Here is a 20,467-nt window from a genome sequence, read left to right as displayed (position 1 = left end):
CTCCATCGTATCACTGATATTCATCTGTAAGGCTGTGCTCTTGCCTAATGCAGCTTCCATCCATTCAGTCAGTTTTGAATTGTAATAGAGGAAGCCAGATGTCATAGATGTCTTCGTTTAAGGGATTGTTTTCGCATGTCATTCATCGGAAATACAATCAAAATAGAATTAATTGATGATCAGCTATGCAACCGCAAATCAGCAGCATCGAATCTATGTACAGCATTGTTATGCACTTCTATAACCGAAGTGATCCGACGAAACACCAGCGACCCTCAGCCAAAATATACATTATATGCCCTGGAACCACAAGTGTTTGCTAATTCGATGCACATGAATACCGCGACTTTCCATGGAAATCAACAGCTGTTATCACCGGTAACCAAAAACGTTATTGCCAGACGTTCATTTCAATGATAGCAACACAGCAACGCTAGTCAATGGGATGTAGAACTTCTTTCGGTGGCATATTTTGCATACTTCTCTACTTTTCTTCAGTAAAACTGACCCGGGATGCATAAGGTAATCCATTTAGCTTTCAAATGACATTAGAAGTTTTGATTTGAGTTTCATAGTTCCTGAGATAATGCGGCTAGAAAAATGGCTAAAATCAGGGATTTTCCCATAGCTCAACATTAGTGAAGGAAAAACTTCAAGCTCTGGTGACGTCACGTGAGGAGGAAGCTGCCAATGACAATGACCGGGAGTTTTAGTTGCCCTAGCGTTTCATAGAATATGTGACCGGGAGTAGGACGGTGAAAAGAAGAGACATGACACTGACAGGAGATTGACCTCGAGATGTAACATTCGAGCTTCACATGACATGCGAATTGCGAAATGACATTGCGATACCCGATGTCATATCGCGATTATTTTTGGGAAACACGCACCATGCTGGCTATTGTGACAATCGACTAGCAGTTGATGTGGATACTGGATACGCTGGACCTCCCCCCCCCCGGCCGGTCCCCGTTGCGGTGGGTCGCGATTACACTGTAGACCTTGCTCTATATGTATATCTCACTGAGCCTAAAGCCTAATTTAGCTACTTCACTATTTGGAGACAATCACCCTGCTTCTGGTCGAGCTGGGTACGATAATAATGAGTCTGGACGTGTACGATAATCATTTGCTGTTGAGCGCCTATTGCCCCCCCCAAAAAAAAAACATGAATCATTTTCCTTTATTGATTTCCCCTTTAAAACTGTTTACATTTGGCTTGCACAGCACAAAAATGAAGTCACACACAGGTGATGTATAAAATGAAAGCCACAAACCCTAGGGTACATACTACATACTGGCAGTAAAGCTACTGGAATGCACAACCTGATTGTTCGAATTAATGCCCACACACAAAGAGGAAGCATCAAAAGGTATGACCCGTAATATCGCCTCAATAGCATGCGGCGATTTTGCGACAATGCTGCTCGTTTTCACCACATAATGTACAGCCTGGTGCGCACACAGCACAGGTGTTCCCTGAAAACTACTGGCACGGCACTGAAAGCATCCCATAGCACCCCTGAGATCCCATCACACCCCATTCGGCTCCGCTCGCTGCTTGCAGTCTCCCGAGCCCTGCATCTCGCTCCGCACCGCTTCTAGTTTGTCTGCAGCCTCCACGCCGTCCACCAGTCTGTCGAGCTCGTCCCTGAAGTCGAGCATGGCCATCGGGTCCCAGTGCTTCATCACGTCCTCCATGCTCCAGAGATCGTCGGCGACCTGCGGCTGGGCCTCAGTCAGGCGCCGCAGGGTCGCCGCGGCTGCCTGGGCCATCGTGTCGGCTGCCTCGAACAGGCGCGCCGACCAGAGCGGCCCGGCGGTGTGGCCCACCGGCCGGCCGGCCAGCAGCGCCGGCGCCTCCTTCACCGGGTCCCGCATACCCATACCGAGCGCCACGTACTGGCGGCGGCCGCGCCACGTCACGGCCGCCGTGTGCAGCAGCACGTGCGCCGGCACCCGCTCCGGTCCCTCGATATGACAGTGGCTGAGCAGCGAGCCGTCACCCACCTCCACCTCCTGCAGTCGGCAGAACTCCACCATGGCACTAGCGGGCACCCGGCTGTGCGGGCAGAGAGCGGAGTACATCACCACCCCGTCCTGCGGCTGGCCGCGCGCGTGGCACCAGCGGCGCAGGCGCAGCACGCGCGCCAGCTCGCCGCCACCGGCCAGGTGGTGCAGGTACTCGGGCAGCGTGCCCAGGTGGTAGAACCGCGAGCGAGGCACGGCCAGCACCGTCAGCGGCACGCCCAGCAGCGCGTCGAACGTGATGCGGCGCGCCGAGTCGGCCGGCAGCCGCGGCACCTCCACAGACTCGTAGTGGCCGGGCCGGCGGCGGCCGCCCGACGGCAGGAAGTCGCGCCACACGCTCACCTCCTCGTTGAGTGGTCGCAGACGGACGTAGAGCGCCTCCAGAGCGCGCATGGCGGCCGGCCCGGCCCACACGGCGCCGTCAATCTGCACCGTCTCCCGGCCGTCTGCGAACGGGACGCACCGGTGGTGAGGAAGAACTCAACTGACGTGTGGGGAGGAAACGGAGCAGACAGATTTCTAAGATAAAATCAAGAAAGAATCACTGACATTTCTTTCGGAAGCGATCAGTTTCGAAATGATTGTCATTGTGAGGTAATAAAATGTCAAAACGCCTTACATATCGGCGTGTGCAAGAATCAAGACGACCTTACCAATATTACGAACTATGACTGTCACTGCCGATCGCCTCACCTTGCATGAAGACGGCGCCTCGCTCCCTCATCAGCTGCTCGCTGGGTTTCTGCAGCACCTCCTCACAGGGGGCCGAGAACACGTACTGGTTACCGGACTTCTCGCCGGGCGGCAGGACGTACACTCCGTGGTTGACAGCCGTCGACAGCGGAGCCGGGTGAGACGGCGTCACAAAACCTTCCGGTTTCGTCGGAAACAGATCATCTGTGAACGAAAAAAAAAACAGGATCCGTTCGATAAACAGCCAAGGCGGATGTATGCCTGAACACAATACAAGTAACCCTGGTTGATTAAAGTGTCCATGATCGAATTTGATGATCGTACTTAAGTTATCTTTCTTTTGAAACACTTGTTTTATTGGTGCGACGTTATGGGCGCAAAATGACCTTTGCAGTCGGCGCGCCCTAAAACCCCAATAAACAACAATTTTTTTATAGAGAGTTTAGCGTTGTGAGGAAAATAATCATGATGATTATGAGCATATTTGATTGGAATTTTGCTATTTTTCATTTTATTCAGATTATATTGAGGATTAGGCTATCTTTGACCATCCGGTCTGTATTATCCCCCTAACCCCCTCCAGACCACCAGTCATCCCCTGAAGTCTCGGCGTCGATCAGCCAATATCCGGGGAGGGCCGACTCACCGGGCGGCTGCTCGGGCAGCCAGCAGAGCTGCAGGTCGTCGCAGCTGGTGGTGAGCATGCCGCCACGGGGCAACAGCGCCGCGAACGGCAGGTACATGGCCAGCTTCAGCTCCAGCACGCTCAGGCCGCGCTCGCCCAGGGGAAGCACGCTGAACAGCTTTCCCAGGACGGCGTGGTGCACCAGACGCTTGCTGAACCCGCCTGGTAATGGAAACGAAATATCAACCTAAAGAAAGGTCTCTAAAGACGACGCAAGTGATGGACCTTGTAAATGCTGCCACGGCTCAGCATTCATGAGTCAAAGTCCGATCGTCCGGCCATACTTCACCTACCAATGTCGATGACGCTAAACGGTACAACCCGGTTAAAATCCAGGCTACTCAGCAATCAGCATGCCCTCCGTTGTTCCAACGAATTTGCCCCAGTAATGTTTCTTTTGAAATGATGAAACGTTTTTCAACATTCATTACCAGTAACCTTTCAAAAAACCTGATCGAACACTCCTGACTGACCTGCCTGTATCACCAGCACACGCATTTCATCCAGCTGGTCGCCGAACTCCTCCCTCAGTTTGGCCAGCGCGTGCATGGTGGCTCCTCCTCCCTCTATTCTGACTCCAGGCGGGTCGGGCAGCACTCTGTACCGCGCCGCAGAGGGTAGGCTCAGCGCCGCCACACTGCGCTCGAAGGCCGCTTCGATACGGGTGTCGTCCGTGCAGCACAGCACCACCTGGTCCCAGAATGGAATGGACTTGTCGCCATCTGCCGATGGGACAGAGAGTGGATGTCAAAATGTGTTTATGTTTACGGTTTGCAGCTTTGGTTAAATCATGGATGATATAACACTGGATTGGTGTCTCGTGGAAATTAACATTGGGATCCGCGACATTGGGGTCAGGCCTGCCATCTAGCGAGAGAATTATCGTAAGTTAGGAGCAAGCCAGGCGAACGCCATCTCTCAGCATTATGACACACGTGGGTGTGGTGTGTTAGTTGGCTTGAAGTGCATATTCCCACGAGTTGGAGGTGATCTTACTGGACCTGAGACGACAAAAAAAAATGTATTAAATGCTTGAAGGCCAAAAACGTCAAGCAGCTTTAGGTAATACAAAAATAAAATGCGTAAGACGGTGTGTATTGAAACGCCCAGTCCCATCGGCTTGTACGACCTTTTATATGGTCATTTACTCAGAGAGTCAGAATGGTTGTTTGACAATGATGTTTGACAATATGTCATACATATTTGGTACGCTTATTCCTTCTTCTCCGAATTCACGGCCCGATTTTCTTCATCTTAGTTAATGTTACGGCACGTGCCACGTGCCAACTTAGGGGCGTCGAAATTGTTCCACGTAAAGTAACCCCGCAATGGCTGGGCCCAATGCCCATTACAGTGAAACTTCGTCAATAGTTAGGCACCCGGTGGCCAATGCATTTCCATGTGTCACTATGGAGGTGCTACTGCACGTGCGCACGTGCGGGGTGCCGCTTCCATATCTCAAGAACGGCTGGGCGGATAACACTCAAACTTGGTACACAAATGTCACATCGATGCTCGCACTGCATTGATCAGTGCTTACATTGGGCAGAATCGTTAGGAAAACGATGAAATGAGATGCGTGGTGTTTATGCCCTTTTGTTCCAGCAGCTGATTGATCCGCAACAGGAGATCCTTGTTTGTGAAGGCTTCGTCTCCCTTTTCCACTCCTTGTTTAAAATAACATTAACAATGTACGAAGAAGATCACACACCAAAGTTGTTTTAGGCGCCTATCTTATGCCAGGGCTGCGGAGTCGTAGTCAGAGCCAGCGGTTCTGTTCCGACTCGGAGTCGGTTGATTTTTAAAAGCTGTAGTCGGAGTATGAGTCGAACGTCACCGAAAAGACATCGACTCCACAGACTTACCAGGGCTGCAGAGTCGGAGTCAGAGTCGGAGTCGATATTTGGATACCGGAATCGGAGCCAAAGTCACTGAAATTTCATCGACTACGCAGCACTGGTTGGGTCCTTTTCATAGATCGTCTTGAATGACATATTGAGCGGCAATGACGTTAGCAATTCCGTTTAACTTCTTCATTAGACTTATAGATAGTACTTACGTTCGTTTTGTTCTTTGATCGGACAATTTGTTTGATTTAAGGCCGCCGTCCACTGGTGCGGAATTCCGTCCGGAGTCCGTCCGGAATGTCTCCGCACGCTGGCCGCATCCGGTCCGGATGCGGTCCGGATGCGGTCCGGATGCGGAGAGCTCACGGACACCATGCGGAGACCGCACCGACTACGGACGGAGACTGTGACAAATGTGACGAATTGAGAGATGCATGGATGACGCCATGATTTTCTGAAATATTTAAAATAAAATAAGACATTACAACAAAAATTACAGATGAATTATTGTATTTTCTGCATTTATAATTATAGCTCACCATATTTTTTTTGGATGATGGTAGCTGTGTTATGATGCGGATATATAACATAAATACAAAGCATGCAGATAATTCGGGAGATCTAAAATATATTAAATGTTTGGTAATGCCTTATCGCTACCAAAGTGATATAAACAAACAATTGACATCCGGCATCTGCACTCTGCAGCGATATCTTATATGCGCCGTCAATAGCTTTCTGTCGACTTTCCAGGAGCTTGATATATACGTACGCTGCCGTCTTCGTTCTTGTTATTGTTAAGTATACATAGGCTACGTTCGTTTTGTGTTTATTGTTCTTATTGTATTTCATACCGTTTATTGTTCAAGTGTTCTGTAAAAGTGTAACTATGGATGTACGTGTCGGCCTGGCTCAGGCTCGGCTCCGTGTGGCTGTGGAGCACGCTCGTCGGCGGCCACGTCGGCGAGTATGGGTGACCGACGTGCTGCAGCGGCGTAAAGCTCGTGGCGAGTTTTATCATCTCGTGCAGGAGCTGCGACTCCTGGACCCGGATAGGCACCAGACCTATTTCCGGATGAGCCGCGACTCGTTTGACCTGATCTTGTCAAAAATCGGACCGATGATCACCCGCCAGCACACCAACTTCCGAGAGCCCATCGAGCCGGCTCAGCGTCTGGCCATCACCCTCCGGTACCTCGCCTCAGGGATGGAGTTCGCCGCGCTGGCGCCCACCTACCGACTCGGCGAACGGACGGTGCGAGCCATCGTGTGGGACACGTGTGCCGCCATCGTGGCTGTCCTCGGCCCGGAGGTGCTGCCGGCCCCGACCGAGGCCACCTGGAGGCGGAGCGAAGCGGCCTTCAACCAGCTGTGGGACTTCCCCAACTGCGTGGCGGCCATTGACGGGAAGCACGTCCTGATCAAGGCACCAGCAAACTCAGGCAGTGAGTACTTCAGCTACAAGAAGACTTTCAGCACCGTACTTCTGGCTGCCGTCGACGGTAACTACCGCTTCGTGTACGTGTCGGTGGGGAGCGCTGGGAGGGAGTCCGACGGCGGCATTTTCGGCCGCAGCGACCTGGCTGAGAAGCTGAGGGACGGGACGCTCGGCCTGCCACCAGCCAAGCCGCTCCCGGGCACGGAGGTGACGCTGCCACATGTGTTTGTGGCGGACGAGGCGTTCCCTCTCACCGCCAACATCATGCGGCCGTACCCGGGCCGCACCGAGGCCAGGCTCGGCCGGCCAGCGGCGGTCTTTAACTACCGCCTGTCCCGGGCACGGCGCGTGGTGGAGAATGCCTTCGGCATCATGTCCCAGATGTGGCGACTCCTGACACGGCCGCTCAACGTCTCCGTGGACCACGCCTGCCAGCTGGTCTACACCATCTGCATCCTGCACAATTTCCTGCGCCGTGACGACGCAGCCGGAGCACCACCCCGAGTCGACGGCACGGAGGCTGAGCAGGCGAACGGTGGCGGGGGCGGCGCGCTGGTGGACCTCCGCGGCCGTCTGGCGGCTCACCCTCACAACTACCCCGTCCGGGCGGAGCAGATCCGACAGCAGTTCACACACTTCTTCATGGGCCCGGGAGCCGTGCCCTGGCAAGAGTAGGAAGCTGTCGGATGTCGGTGTGTGTCAGTGTGTGACACGTGTCTTGGAAATGTGTACAAGAGTTCCATGTGCTGTGAGCTTCATACGCTAAGTGCATGGGTTAGGAGATGTTAATGAGGCATTATCGTACTTGTCAGCTCAAATGTTGCAAGCTGAATATGAGATGCGCCACTGCTGCACTTCAAATATAACAAGTTTACTCTGATTGGTGTTATATTGTAAAAGATTGGAACATCAGCTGGGGCTAACAGACATTGGCAAACGTCAAATGACAACGTAATGCAATATGCATCATGTACAAATATAAAAACAAACAGACAAATCTGAACAAAAACAAAATACCATTATCACTGGTCACACATGTAGGAGAGTTAGAGCCATATGGTAACATGAAAGACATACAACTTGGAATGAATCCGCGACCAGCATTTCGAGTCAAAAACAAATACTAACCCCCGGAAAGCATTTACGAGGGACATCAAGCTCATAGTTACATAGGAAAAATAATCACCGAATGATGCCTAAAACGATACTACAATGAATGTCACAAAATCGTCGTAAAAATCACAGCACAGGTGACGGATGGACAAAGTATAATTTAAGGACAAAAAGTCAGACACCAAACAGACAGACAAAGTCATTCGAATTCATAATTCATCGTCAAAATCTCATGACATAAGGGAAATACAGGGTGGGCCAAAAAATTGTGTAACTTTTCAGCAGTAATTTCTCGAAAGTGGTAAAAAATACGAAGAAGAAACTTTCACAACTTAAAGAAAATCGTTTGACAAATTATATGATACCCATTTCATGGACAAGTTCCAATGGAACTGATGTTGCCACCATCATTTAAAAAGGATATGTGGCTTGTATTTGCGCATGTGCTCGAAGTGGGCACCTCCACGCTCAAGGCACATCTGAACGTGCTCCAGGAAGCTGCCAGGAAGTGCCAACAGATACCGCGGAGAGGGTGGGCGCCAGCTTCCTGGAGCACGTTCAGATGTGCCTTCAGCGTGGAGGTTCCCACTTTGAGCACATACACGAATAAAAGACACACAGAGACACAATGATTATGGCAACATCAGTTCGATTAAAACTTGTCCCTAAAATGGCTGTCGTATAATTTTTAAACCATTTTCTTAAAGTTGTGAGTTTCTTCTTCGTATCTTTTATCATTTTCGAGAGGTTATTGCTGAAAAGTGACACAATTTTTTTGGCCCACCCTGTATGACACGAGCTTTGTCTCACTCCTCCTTGGCCTTCATGATAGCGGTCATTATTTCTATTTTTAGAGCAAACACACGATGCTCCGGCACACCTTCCATTTCTGCACCAACCCATTGGCCGAACGACAAGTTAGGGTTGGACAGAGTAGCGAAAGCGTTTTCTAAATTCTGAAGTGCGTCGTCAACCCTCCCTAGTTTATCCCCAGTCTTGGGCCGCTTGGCCCCGCTCACGCGAGTGGTGGCTGGCTGGGCGGCTGGCTGGGCGGCTGGCTGGGCGGCTGACGGGGTGGCAGTGGCGGACCCGGACGCGCTGCCGACCGGCGTCGACCTGCGCCGCGAGGCCGGCGGCAACGGCGGCGCCGTGCCACCAGACATCACTGCAAAGTACACCCCAATCTAAATATCAATAAGCGTACAAGACGGATCACATAGGTGATCTGTTATTGCTTCGTGCTGATAAAATGATAATGCCGATTTGTATTGCACGTCGTTCACTCGTACTGAAACTGTTAGATTCATTTATTTATTAATACCACACCTACTATTGGACGGCAAACCCCTCGAGACCCCACTTTTTTGCGATAATTTTTAAATGCGTGAACTCTCGTTGACGATATTCTGGCAATGTGTGTTTCAGAACCTGCCGACACTTTTATTACAAAAGTATTTTGACACCAAACGATAATGAAAGGTACTTCTCATTCACTCGTAATGCTAAGGTCATTTCAGGCCCGGGCAGAGGCTTGCGTTCGGCCACACTCGAGCCCCGCCACCAGCGCCATCTGCTCTAAATGCCATCTACCAGCGCCCGCTACCGCTACCAGCTACCGCCCACCATCAAGCCTGGACGGAGCGCGAGAAGCGAGTGACCGGTCGCCGGGCAAGAAGCGCCGGAGGGGTAGGGCGGAGCGTAGCGCTGATGTCATTACGTGGCTCCACCCCATGAGCGCGTATCCTTTACCCAAACAGCAGATTCGTTCCGTGAAATTTAACATTACGAGTGAATGAGAAGTCCCTTTCATGATCGTTTGGCGTCAAAATACCTTAGTAATAAAAGTTTCGACAGGTTCTAAAACACACATTGCCAGAATATCGTCAATGAGAGTTCACGCATTTAAAAATTATCGCAAAAAAGTGGGGTCTCAAGGGGTTTGACGTCCATAGTAGAACCCAGAGCGACTAGCCGCCACGTGATATTGCGATGAACGTTTTCACCTGTTGTAAGAATGCTCGCAAACAATGCAAGACTCATCAAACCAATAGCCAAATAGATCCTTGCACCAATGTACCAAATCGATTGAAGATTCGTGCACGGCACACTGCACATTATAAAAGTACCCAGCGCCCTCACTGCACTTGCCTACCTGACCTGTCGTCGGACTGAGCCTGATCGTCGCCGAACAATGACTGCGTCTCGCTCATCTCCAACTGATCCTCCCAGTCGAATGACTGAAACAAACAAATGAGAGCACAACCGGTCAGAAACAGCACCAGATTTAGCACCGTCCGACGAGAGAAAAATGTGCATGTAGATAAGTCGAAGGAACTGCACTTGTATACTAAGCAAGAATTTCACTTCCATTATTAACCCGCGCCCCGTCGGGGGGGGGGGGGGGCCGAAACGGCCCCCTGTCCTTTTCCGTCGATATCTCCTAAACGGATGGAGATATCGCCAGTCGCCACCAAACTTTCAGGACCCCTCCATGCATCAATTCTACACATTGTGACCAAAAATTTTCCAGAGGATATGATATGAAAGATTTTAGTATCAGCTTCTGCTGAAAGCTGGGACCATAGTACACAGTCCCCACTCCCAGGGTCTCTTTGACCAGTCTGTAGCCATGTAGTTAAGAAACCAAGGTCAGAAACGTACCGCGTTCGGATCGGAAGTGGAGGACTGTTGAACACCCAGGTTTGTCAGCACACTGTGAAGGAAAGGATGATAACATAATCACGAAGGATGCATGATGTTTGTTTTGCTTTGTTGGGTGATGCTCTTGCGCTCCATCGAGACCATTGCAGAGCCAGGGCGATCGCAAAGAGTAGGGGGAGACATCGGTCTGGGCAGGAATCCTACTCAGTCGCCGGGGCTGAGCCCATCCAATTGGACAAGCCGACGGAAACGGTGTGAAAAAAAAGCAGAACGGTGTGGCTGTAAATGAATGAGGAAGAACGAAGAACGAAGAACGGAGGATCCCATGGTTATCAATTATAATGCTTTGTCAGTGTGGTTTCATAAGTCATGATCTAATGAGACCGTTTTAGGGACACAGGATATTAGGAATGGGGAAGGGAACAAGTCTGGCCGGCCTCCCTCGTGCGCCGCCACGGTTGAATCGGCCGCGCTAACGATCACTATACCTGCTGCTGAGAAGCTAATTATCATGCCCAATGGCCATGCCAGGCATCGATTGCTATATGAACGTCATGTGCTGCCACCTATGTGCCGATGGCACGCCATCTAGAAAAATCACATTGGTAATTAGTACAGTTCCCAATACAGCAAAACTCACGGTTTGGGGTTACCGGCGTCGTCCAGGAACCCCATCTCTCTCATCCAAGAGGGCATGTCCTGCGGTACCGCTCCCGCGGATCCGCTCGGTTGCTGTTTTCGTCTCTTTGTATAGTAGTCCCGTAAGTTGCGCCATCTCTTCTTCGCCTCATTTCCTGAAAGCACAGACATATGGCATGGTGCATAACATAGCATGGCGAGTGCTGAATGAACAATGGATGATAGGCGTTTCAAAAGACGGAGGTTAATCATACTTTTTTATTAACTGGCGGCCCCAGCCAGAGCTAAGCGGACAGCTGACAACTTAAGTGACCAATCACTGTCAACACTTCAAACCTGATCTGTAATGTTATGCGTGGTGTTTGCTGTACAGCTAATAGCTATTCAGTTTGCTGATGTACATAAATGTGACCTTAATAGCAACGTCACAAACAGTTCTAACCTTCACGGCCAGTAGTAGCTGCGCACCGCTCCCATAATGCTCTGGCTTTAGTTTTATTGAAATAGTCCTTGTGTTTGGGCTGCCACAAGCACGGGTTTTCCTTTACAAATAAAACCAGTGCACTGTCACCTGGCATGCTGAAACAGGAGAACATGATACATTTACAGATAAGAAAGACAAAAACACATACAATGAAGCATATTGGTATATGTAGGTAGGAAATAAATCTCATCTGTGACTTGACCCATGGCAGTGATGGAAAATTACAATTTTCTGGTATGGTGATGAGAGTTGACCAGTCTAATGTTTAAAGTTATCTTTTAGCTGTTGCACAAACATATAAACCCAAGTTTTGGAATTATGAGACTGAGAGGCATAGCACGAGCAGTGTTGAATGGTCCATCTTTTTGTCAAACCAATGATGAAAACAAATTGGTACCTAGCAAAATGTTATGAAAACACCATGAAAACATGTAAATGACATGTTGACTCAAAACACTGACACTGCCTTGGGTACCACACCTACTTCAGAAGGACATTTCAAACTGCACACCACATCTACTTCAGAAGGGCAATTCAAACAGCCCTAGGATTAATGGTTGTGGTGATATTGCCACAAATGGCACAATGCTTGGAAAAGTGCTCAATTCTACCCCATTATGTGTCCCTCACCCATGACCCAGGTATGTGTGAGAGACACAGAATACAACCTAGAAACCTTCCCAAAATTGGAATGTTATACCTACTATTGGCAGCACACCAATAAGTATTATCAAATGCTTAGGAAGAAGGCACCCACCATGAGTAGGTGGTGATTGTCAGGAACTTGTCGGCAAAGCAAAGCTGATAAAATTATCCTAATCAAATCCATTCAGTACCTTTGCATTTTGGTTTGACCTATCCATGCAAAATGGACTAAATACCTATGAATTGTATGACTATGTGTACTGTGTAGGGTATGTTCAGGAAACCCCAGTTGAAACTGCACAGCAATGCTCAGCCAATTGTTCTACCACATGTGGAACTGCAGGGGATATCATTCATCAACCATGAATCTGCTATACTGATACAGGACGAAAGTCACATCTGGTACTTGGTAGTTATAAAGCATGCGTCACACTTTTTTTGCAACCAAGGAAAGGCGCTATACCCAGAGATGCTTTCTAGCCAACCAAACCAAACTTAACCAACTCTGACGACCTAACCTTACCTACAACCTAACAACTGAACAACCTATAGCACCTCACCTTGGTTGCAAAAAAAAAAAAACAAGTGTGATGCCTGCTTTACTTCTACCTCACATCTTGGGGGTAAAAGTGTAGGAAAAGTCAGAACTCCGAGCAAATATATAAGCATAATCTAACCTGACCTAACCTTGCCTACCAGCCTACGAGCATAAATCTTTCAACCTACGAACCTACAACCTATCAACCTAAAACCTTCCAGCATAAGGCCTAACAACCCTCTACAATTTAACCTGCAACCTACCAGCCTATTCAGACCTTTTGTATGCCTACTAACAATTATATTGGGTCCATGCACTCAGTAGCGACTGCGAGTCCTCGTACCCTTCAAACTAACATCAAATCTATTTCCAGATGGTTTTAACTACAAAAATGAAAATGAGTACATCATATGATTGGCACCTAACATGCTTCATAGATGTATGCACTCTAGCCTTCTCAGCCTGAACCCCTTCCAGAAATTCAGGGTAATGTGCGATATTCTAGGCACCACTTATCTGCCTGTTACTAATTAACAGGCATGTTTTTTTTTTGTCGCTCATTGGAATGCATAAAACAGCATATTTATTGTGGTGTTTGTGGTACAATTAAAACAAAATGCCCTCTGCTTACCCAAAAAAATCATAAGAAGCATCCTCTATGCACCAATTGTAACATGCAACCAAAGTAATGTTTCCTATCACTCATTAGCAAATGAAATATTGCAAGTAACCAGCAGCGAATACTCTTGCCATTCTAAGGAAATAATTTTTACTTACTTCATGATGATCGAGTTCCAATTCTTCACAATGTACACAATGTTAGCCTCCGACACGGCCCCAAACCACGTCTGTTCCGGACGTTCCGGATGCGGAAAAGTTCAACGCGTCGGACATCACTCTTCCGTCTCCGTAGCAACCGCATCCGAAACGCATGCGGAGAGCTGACGGAAAATCAACAGCTGATTGCCGTTCGGATGCGGTCCGGACGGAGCGCACACGATTTCCGTACGGACCGGATGCGCCCATAGGGTTCTGTGTTAAATTCCGTACGGACCGCACGCGTTCCGCACCAGTGGACGGCGGCCTTTAGACCAAGTAAAGACTCGTGAAAAATAGCGAAAACGACACGTGCTGGCGAAGTCTGCAATAACTCCCTGTTTCACGATTTGATGAAGAAATAACATGGAACTACTTATCTTATTACTGACCCTGCATATAAATCTATTAATTTCTTCACTTTTACTGACATATAAAGACATAACCTTTTGAAAAATTGCACAACAAGCCTGCTACTACACCACACTCCCGTGTGTCACAATGCTAATCAGCAGCGTTCACTCGGCTTGCTCCTAACTTACGATAATTCTCCCGCTAGATGGCAGGCCTGAGCTCAATGTCGCCAAAAACTGCGAAGACACCAATCCATTATTATCTCATCCATGGTTAAATTAAGACTTACGAATGATAACATCAATACTAAACACGGACAGTCTTCAGATCATTAATTAAAATAAGGATGGTAAAATGTGTTACCAGTATAAACAAACGTAATCTATTCGGCATAAAGTTGACTAATTTTGGATATTAGCATTCTGATCACATATTAGTACAGCAAACTCCCAATGATTTTTAAAACGATCTTTTGGGTATCCTATCACAAGTCGGATGTCGAAGGTGACTATATTGCACCCACCTTTAATGCGCTGATACTTGTCGAGCAGGCCGGCGGTATAATCTCCAATCAACTCGACCACGTCCTTTTCTTCGTCCGGCATGGCAGCCACTCGTCCCCTCTACCGCACAGATCACACCTTCAAATGCACTCGTCTTTGCTGGGGGCCGGCGCTGGTCACTGAGTCGGCTACCTATATAAAGATCAAGGAGGTTCAGTACCGTATGACAAACGACGGCACAAGTTCCAAGCCTTATCTGCGTTTGCACAGGCCGGGACATCGCCGCGTTTCTCGCTATCGCCGCGACCGGTCCACGTCGGGTGGACGGCGGTCGCTGGTAAAGAACGGGACAAAAACACTCCAACGGACCGGGGCGTTATCTTTCAAGATTGCGGAACACAGATGCTGTTGGAAATTGGAATACATTATTTTACGGCTTTACAGAGCTGTTGCAGACCGCTATAGCGCCGTCCCAAAGCGGCCTACTCAATCAACGCTTGGCTAGTAGCAGTGCCCGGCACCACCCATCCAAGTCGATCTCAAAGTGTTATTGATCGGACAGGGACATGCTGCTCCAAAAGGAACTGCTTAGAAGGGTACAGGGTAATGGAAGCGGTTTTTGCTCTTGCTTTAGACTCAATCATCAGAAGAACGCGGTCCAGTGTGGCCAAATTGGTGATGTTGTGGGGAAAGTCACCCCCAATGAAAAGCATAATGACATCCTCAGAAATTTTAAAATTACATCATCACAACGTTTTTGTTGTGAAAGCATACCTAGTGAAGGAATAAAGACTAAAAATGTTCCAATGTACGATTCACACCGTCATACTCGTACTGTCACCCTTGCAATGTTTTTTTTTACATCTTTGATGACAATATTTGATTTTTTTTTACTTTCCACCAGAGCTTGACGCCAGGTATAGTTTTCCCACATAACTTGTAAAAACTGCACCTAAAATGACACTGAAGACGAGCTTTTTTTTAAATAGTGACATCCTCATACGACTTTTTTATACATCCTCCCTCTAACGCTAAACCAATTTGGCCACACTGACGCGGTCACCACTAAACGTGTGGTACTTCGACGACAGGACCATCGGAGGTCCGCCTGACCTCGTTGCCGCTGACCTAGCAGTCCTGGCGACAGCTCTGCCTACAATTGGCCTGCAGCTGAACGCCAACAAGTGCGATGTCGCATTCGCCGGTCCAGCGCCGCCTAGCAGCGTCCAGCGCCGTCCAGGGCCACTCTAGTATGCTGTGCTGCCCGCCGCCACGATCATGGCTGCAGCCGTTATAGACCGGATGTGTGCCCGCATCAGCTGTCTTGACGCTCACTCCCTCCGGTCTATTCCTTTTGACCGACTACATGGCAGCCCCCCGGCTAACCCATCTTCTGCGGCCAGCGCCGCTATATCGCGAGCCGGGGTCGTTGCTGGTTGTTCGAAACACAGTACGGGGACTCTCACCACCGTCACTAACGTCGCAATCGATGACGGAGCGTGGGAACGGGCGTCACTACCACTACGTTTCGGAAGAACTGGAACACGGTCGGTGATGGCAATGGCCCTTGTCACGTGGCATCCCTTCACGCTTGTCTGCCGCTGACGCAAGAGATTCTCCACGCCACCGAGCCTTTCCAGTCGACCCAAGCACTCCAGCGTGTCAAGGCCGATATTGTCGCGAAGCTCGGCGAAGCCGCTCGTCTGGTGCCCCGTCAGAAGAGGGCAAGCAGCGCGCTGGGGATGAGACATTCTCTAAGATGTCTCAGAAGCGCCTGCTGGACAGGGCAAACCAGGTGGCCCGGGCGCGTCTTCTTGCTGCCGCAGAGCCCCACACTGCCGCCTGGGTGCAGACCCTCCCCGTCACCAGTCTGGGGCTCCACCTGGACGATGAAACTGTCCGGGTAGCTGTGGCGCTGCGGCTCGGGGCGCCGGTATGTGAACCGCATAACTGCCAGCTCTGCCGTCGCCCGTCGCCCTGTTGACCGACTGGGCCACCACGGTCTCTCCTGTGCCAAGAGTGCTGGCAGCCGCGCACGCCACGCTAACCTTAATGACGTTCTGCGACGGGCACTCAGCAGCACAGGGCTCAGCAGTGTTTTGGAGCCCACCGGCCTTGTCAGAGGCGACCGCCGACGTCCCGATGGATAACGCTCTTCCCTTTCAGCCGACGAATGACCCTGGTATGGGACGCGACCTGCTGCGACACCTTCTCAGCAACTGCCGTCATCAGTTCGGCCTTGAGCCCGCTGTGTGGAAGAACGCAAGCGCGCCCGATATGCCACTCCTCAAGAGAGATATGTCTTCGTTCCTTTCGCCGTTAAGACATCTGGTGCTCTGGGTCCGGCGGCCACAGGTCTCATGAACGTCCCGCACCGGGGACACACGGAAAACAGTCTGGCTAGCACAAAGTATTTCAATCGCTGTGGCCAGAGGCAACACTGCGCTGCCTCTGTGCTGGCCACAGCTAGCCAAGCAAGGCCAACAGACCAGGACCGTCACAGCCGCCATCATCCATGCTGACCCTGAGGCCTGAGCATGGTCGCTCCTTCCATTGAGGCACTGGAGTACGAGTCAGCTGCCTGTGGACTCAGTGGCTGACGCATCAGGCCATCCACCACCACTGGCCCCTCTGGACGTCAGCAGTGGGGATGGGGAATGATGACTGAAGAGTGACAGTCTCTGCCATTTCAATCTTCCCTGTGCTGTCGCAGGGTGTGATGTGTATTGTGTTCAACTTTAACTATCCAGGGTTTAAGTGCCCCTAGTCATGCTCATGCTCATTTGAACTTTGTGGGTATTCTATTTGAGACGTAGGGTATCTTATCTAAATGAAGTGTAATAGCAATTGTTGTTCTTATTTTAAACTTGAAATAAATAAACTCTCCCCATAAGCATTTCAAAATTGAGCAAAGCTTCGAAAACTCACATCAACAACAGGGCACCCATACCAATACCTGATGCCAGCAGCGCGCTCATATGATGCGCATGAAAGTGGAACTGCAACCTGGAGACTCCAACAAGAGAAATTATCTATGCCTACCATCCAAGTACAACCTTTGGCAGGAGACAACTTTCAGAATTCTCATGTAAACTAATAGGCTGTTTTGCTGCAATATTGATAAGTAGGTACTTTTGTAGACACATTATAATACAAGAAAAACAATTGCACTTAATGCACGGGTGCACACTCAAGGCCAGGGGCGCGGAAACTACTTTCCGACTGGGGGGCACAGCATAATAGAGATTAACCTAGGGTACTCCCAAACCTAGTTTTCTCACCAGTTTTAGGCCACTTATTTTTCAACCCTCGGCTTTTTCAACAAAAAAAGAAAACATTTGCAAAAAAGTGTGGTATTCCGTCTCAAAGCTGTGGGGGCACCGCCCCCACACGGCCCCAGAGTTGGGGGGGGGGGGGGGGAGCAAGCTGCCCCCCGGCTCCCGCGCCTATGCTCAAGGCTGGATTATTTGGATATACATAGGACCATAACACTGGAAAGAGCATTTCTGTGAGCATTTACTGACGATACACATCAACATACAATAAAAGCAAAGTAATCAAAAATTGCTAAGAACCCATTAACTCAATCCTTTCCTAGGTCCTTCCTTCAAATTATTGCGCCGTTTTCGTCAATCTCCGGGTTCAAATGCCTACTAGCATGCATGCTACATATACTCTTGTTGAATAATATCAGCTAAATATATTTTGACGTCATAGCTAGTGTGCTCTTGTTCGAGTTCTTACATATTGGCTTGTGATAAAAGTTACGTGAATAACCTGGGGCAATTCCATGACAGATCACCTAGGCATGTTCACCATGACCTCTCCGATTTTGCTCAAATTTGGCATGCAAGTTGACCTATGGGCACTACTTCGTCACAGTAAATTTTTAGTCTCTAGGTCACAGGGGTCATGAGATATGGGTCATGCAAATTTTTAGGTTTTCCGGAACATTGAAATATAAAGTATTTTTTATCTCTGCAACGGTTCACCGGATCAAAAAAAGTTATATATGATATAAGAAGCGCAAAGGCTGGTGCGTTTAGCAAAAATGTGAACGAAACCCCAAGGTCATTTTTTGACCCTTTGACCTCGTGACCTTTTCTTGACCCCGTGACCTTTCAAATTTGTCCTATTTTAAAAATTCTGATTTTTTCAATCAGAGATGTCTTATCCATGCTCTTAATAGTGGTATGTGATTTGGTTGGTATATCGGACCCGTTGACCTCAAACTGAGGTCAACAATGCGGTCATGACCTGACATGAAAATGACATCTGCCGAGAACGTCGAGAATCATAGGCAATATGGGTGTCATATGAAAGCTTACTTCACGGAGAATACATTGGTGGTGTTTTTGAGTAGGTATGGGCCGGGTCAAGGTCACATTAGGTCAGTGACCTAACACAGCATTATGTTCTTTGAAGGTGGCGTATTTAATTTGTTTGGTAAGCCCAGTGATCAGCACACAATAAAAAAAGGAAACAAAACGTCATAAAACGTCTTTTTTATTCAAAAAGCAGAGATAAAATGCACACATACCCATATAAACACACTCGCAAAAACACACACATTCATACACCTTGTTCGAGGAAGTTCTTTCAAACAAACCCCAGTGACACACGCGCTGTGAAGAACGAGTCTCAGAAGACTCGGACAGTTTGAAGGCTGCTATGGTATTGGAGTCGAGCAGTACAAAGCGGTGAAACGTCCTGGTACCCTTCACCATGCGGGCACTTGTGAAGCGTTCTTTCATTTTTGTCTTCGTTTCTGCTATTTGCGTTGCGGGAGCTGACGCGGGAGCTGAAGCGGCATTTCAGGCAGTGGTTATTCCCCACATTTGAAATGAATGCCCAAGACTAAAAAATACACTACTTCTCTGTCCGAGCAGCGTTCCAGTACAAGAACAAATACAATTTTGCAAATATATGTCATCATGCCGAGGATTTCGGTGTTCAATGTGAGTGGATTTTTTTGCCACCTCGCATGGCAAAAGCGCATGCGATGGTATTGGTAATACTGTGAGGACCACCTTACCGATAAAATGCATTTCTTCTTCGTTTCGGCAACGCAAATAGCAGGAACGAAGACGAAAATGAAAGAGAACGGTTCACAAGTGCCCGCACGGTGAGGGGTAGGTAGTAGGTAGTGCCCCCGAGCCCCCGAGTGTACCAGGACGTTTCACCGCTTTGTACCGCTCGACTCCCACACCATAGCAGCCTTCAAGCTCTACTAGTCTTCTAAGACTCGTTCTTCACACCGCGTGTGTTACTGAGGTTTGTTTGAAAGATCTTCCTCGAACAAGGTGTATGTATGTGCGTGTGTTTGTGCGAGTGTGTGTATATGGGTGAATGCATTTTATCTGTGCTTTTTGAATAAAGACAGACGATGTTTTATGACGCTTTGTTTCCTTTTTTTATTGTGTGCTGATCACTGGGCTTACCAAACAAATTAAATACGCCACCTTCAAAGAACACAATGCTGTGTTAGGTCACTGACCTAATGTGACCTTGACCCGGCCCATACCTACTCAAAAACACCACCAATGCATTCTCCGTGAAGTAAGCTTTCATATGACACCCATATTGCCTATGATTCTCGACGTTCTCGGCAGATGTCATTTTCATGTCAGGTCATGACCACATTGTTGACCTCAGTTTGAGGTCAACGGGTCCGATATACCAACCAAATCACATACCACTATTAAGAGCATGGATAAGACATCTCTGATAGAAAAAATCAGAATTTTTAAAATAGGACAAATTTGAAAGGTCACGGGGTCAAGAAAAGGTCACGAGGTCAAAGGGTCAAAAAATGACCTTGGGGTTTCGTTCACATTTTTGCTAGACGCACCAGCCTTTGCGCTTCTTATTTCATATATAACTTTTTTTGATCCGGTGAACCGTTTCGGAGATAAAAAATACTTTATATTTCAATGTTCCGGAAAACCTAAAAATTTGCATGACCCATATCTCATGACCCCTGTGACCTAGAGACTAAAAATTTACTGGGACGAAGTAGT

The 20,467-nt window shown here is 48.7% G+C and overlaps 2 protein-coding genes across 9 annotated transcripts; both read right to left on the bottom strand.

The window, feature by feature from the left end:
• Positions 1-1,169: 1,169 nt before the first annotated feature.
• On the bottom strand, positions 1,170-20,413 carry LOC122364007 (fucose-1-phosphate guanylyltransferase-like). 8 transcript variants are annotated; one of them, XM_043333948.1, is made up of 6 exons: positions 20,395-20,413; positions 14,468-14,639; positions 3,883-4,131; positions 3,371-3,571; positions 2,725-2,928; positions 1,170-2,477 (listed from the first exon to the last, which is right to left on the bottom strand). In XM_043333948.1, the coding sequence occupies exons 2-6, from the start codon at positions 14,547-14,549 to the stop codon at positions 1,534-1,536; spliced, it is 1,680 nt and encodes a 559-aa protein (XP_043189883.1). In that variant the 5' UTR covers positions 14,550-14,639; positions 20,395-20,413; the 3' UTR covers positions 1,170-1,533. The 8 variants fall into 8 exon arrangements, with proteins under 8 accessions (XP_043189883.1, XP_043189879.1, XP_043189880.1 ...); XM_043333944.1 differs by lacking the exon at positions 20,395-20,413 and adding an exon at positions 18,192-18,258; XM_043333945.1 differs by lacking the exon at positions 20,395-20,413 and adding an exon at positions 18,023-18,224.
• On the bottom strand, positions 7,571-13,666 carry LOC122364012. The gene is made up of 6 exons (XM_043333971.1): positions 13,552-13,666; positions 11,550-11,686; positions 11,109-11,262; positions 10,469-10,520; positions 9,960-10,044; positions 7,571-8,972 (listed from the first exon to the last, which is right to left on the bottom strand). The coding sequence occupies exons 1-6, from the start codon at positions 13,554-13,556 to the stop codon at positions 8,614-8,616; spliced, it is 792 nt and encodes a 263-aa protein (XP_043189906.1). The 5' UTR covers positions 13,557-13,666; the 3' UTR covers positions 7,571-8,613.
• Positions 20,414-20,467: the final 54 nt, after the last annotated feature.

Source organism: Amphibalanus amphitrite, unplaced genomic scaffold, assembly GCF_019059575.1.
Source record: "Amphibalanus amphitrite isolate SeventyFive unplaced genomic scaffold, NRLGWU_Aamphi_draft 000652F_arrow, whole genome shotgun sequence".
Taxonomy (NCBI): domain Eukaryota; kingdom Metazoa; phylum Arthropoda; class Thecostraca; order Balanomorpha; family Balanidae; genus Amphibalanus; species Amphibalanus amphitrite.
Note: the sequence above shows the minus strand (reverse complement) of the source record. Positions and strands in the feature narration are given on the sequence as shown.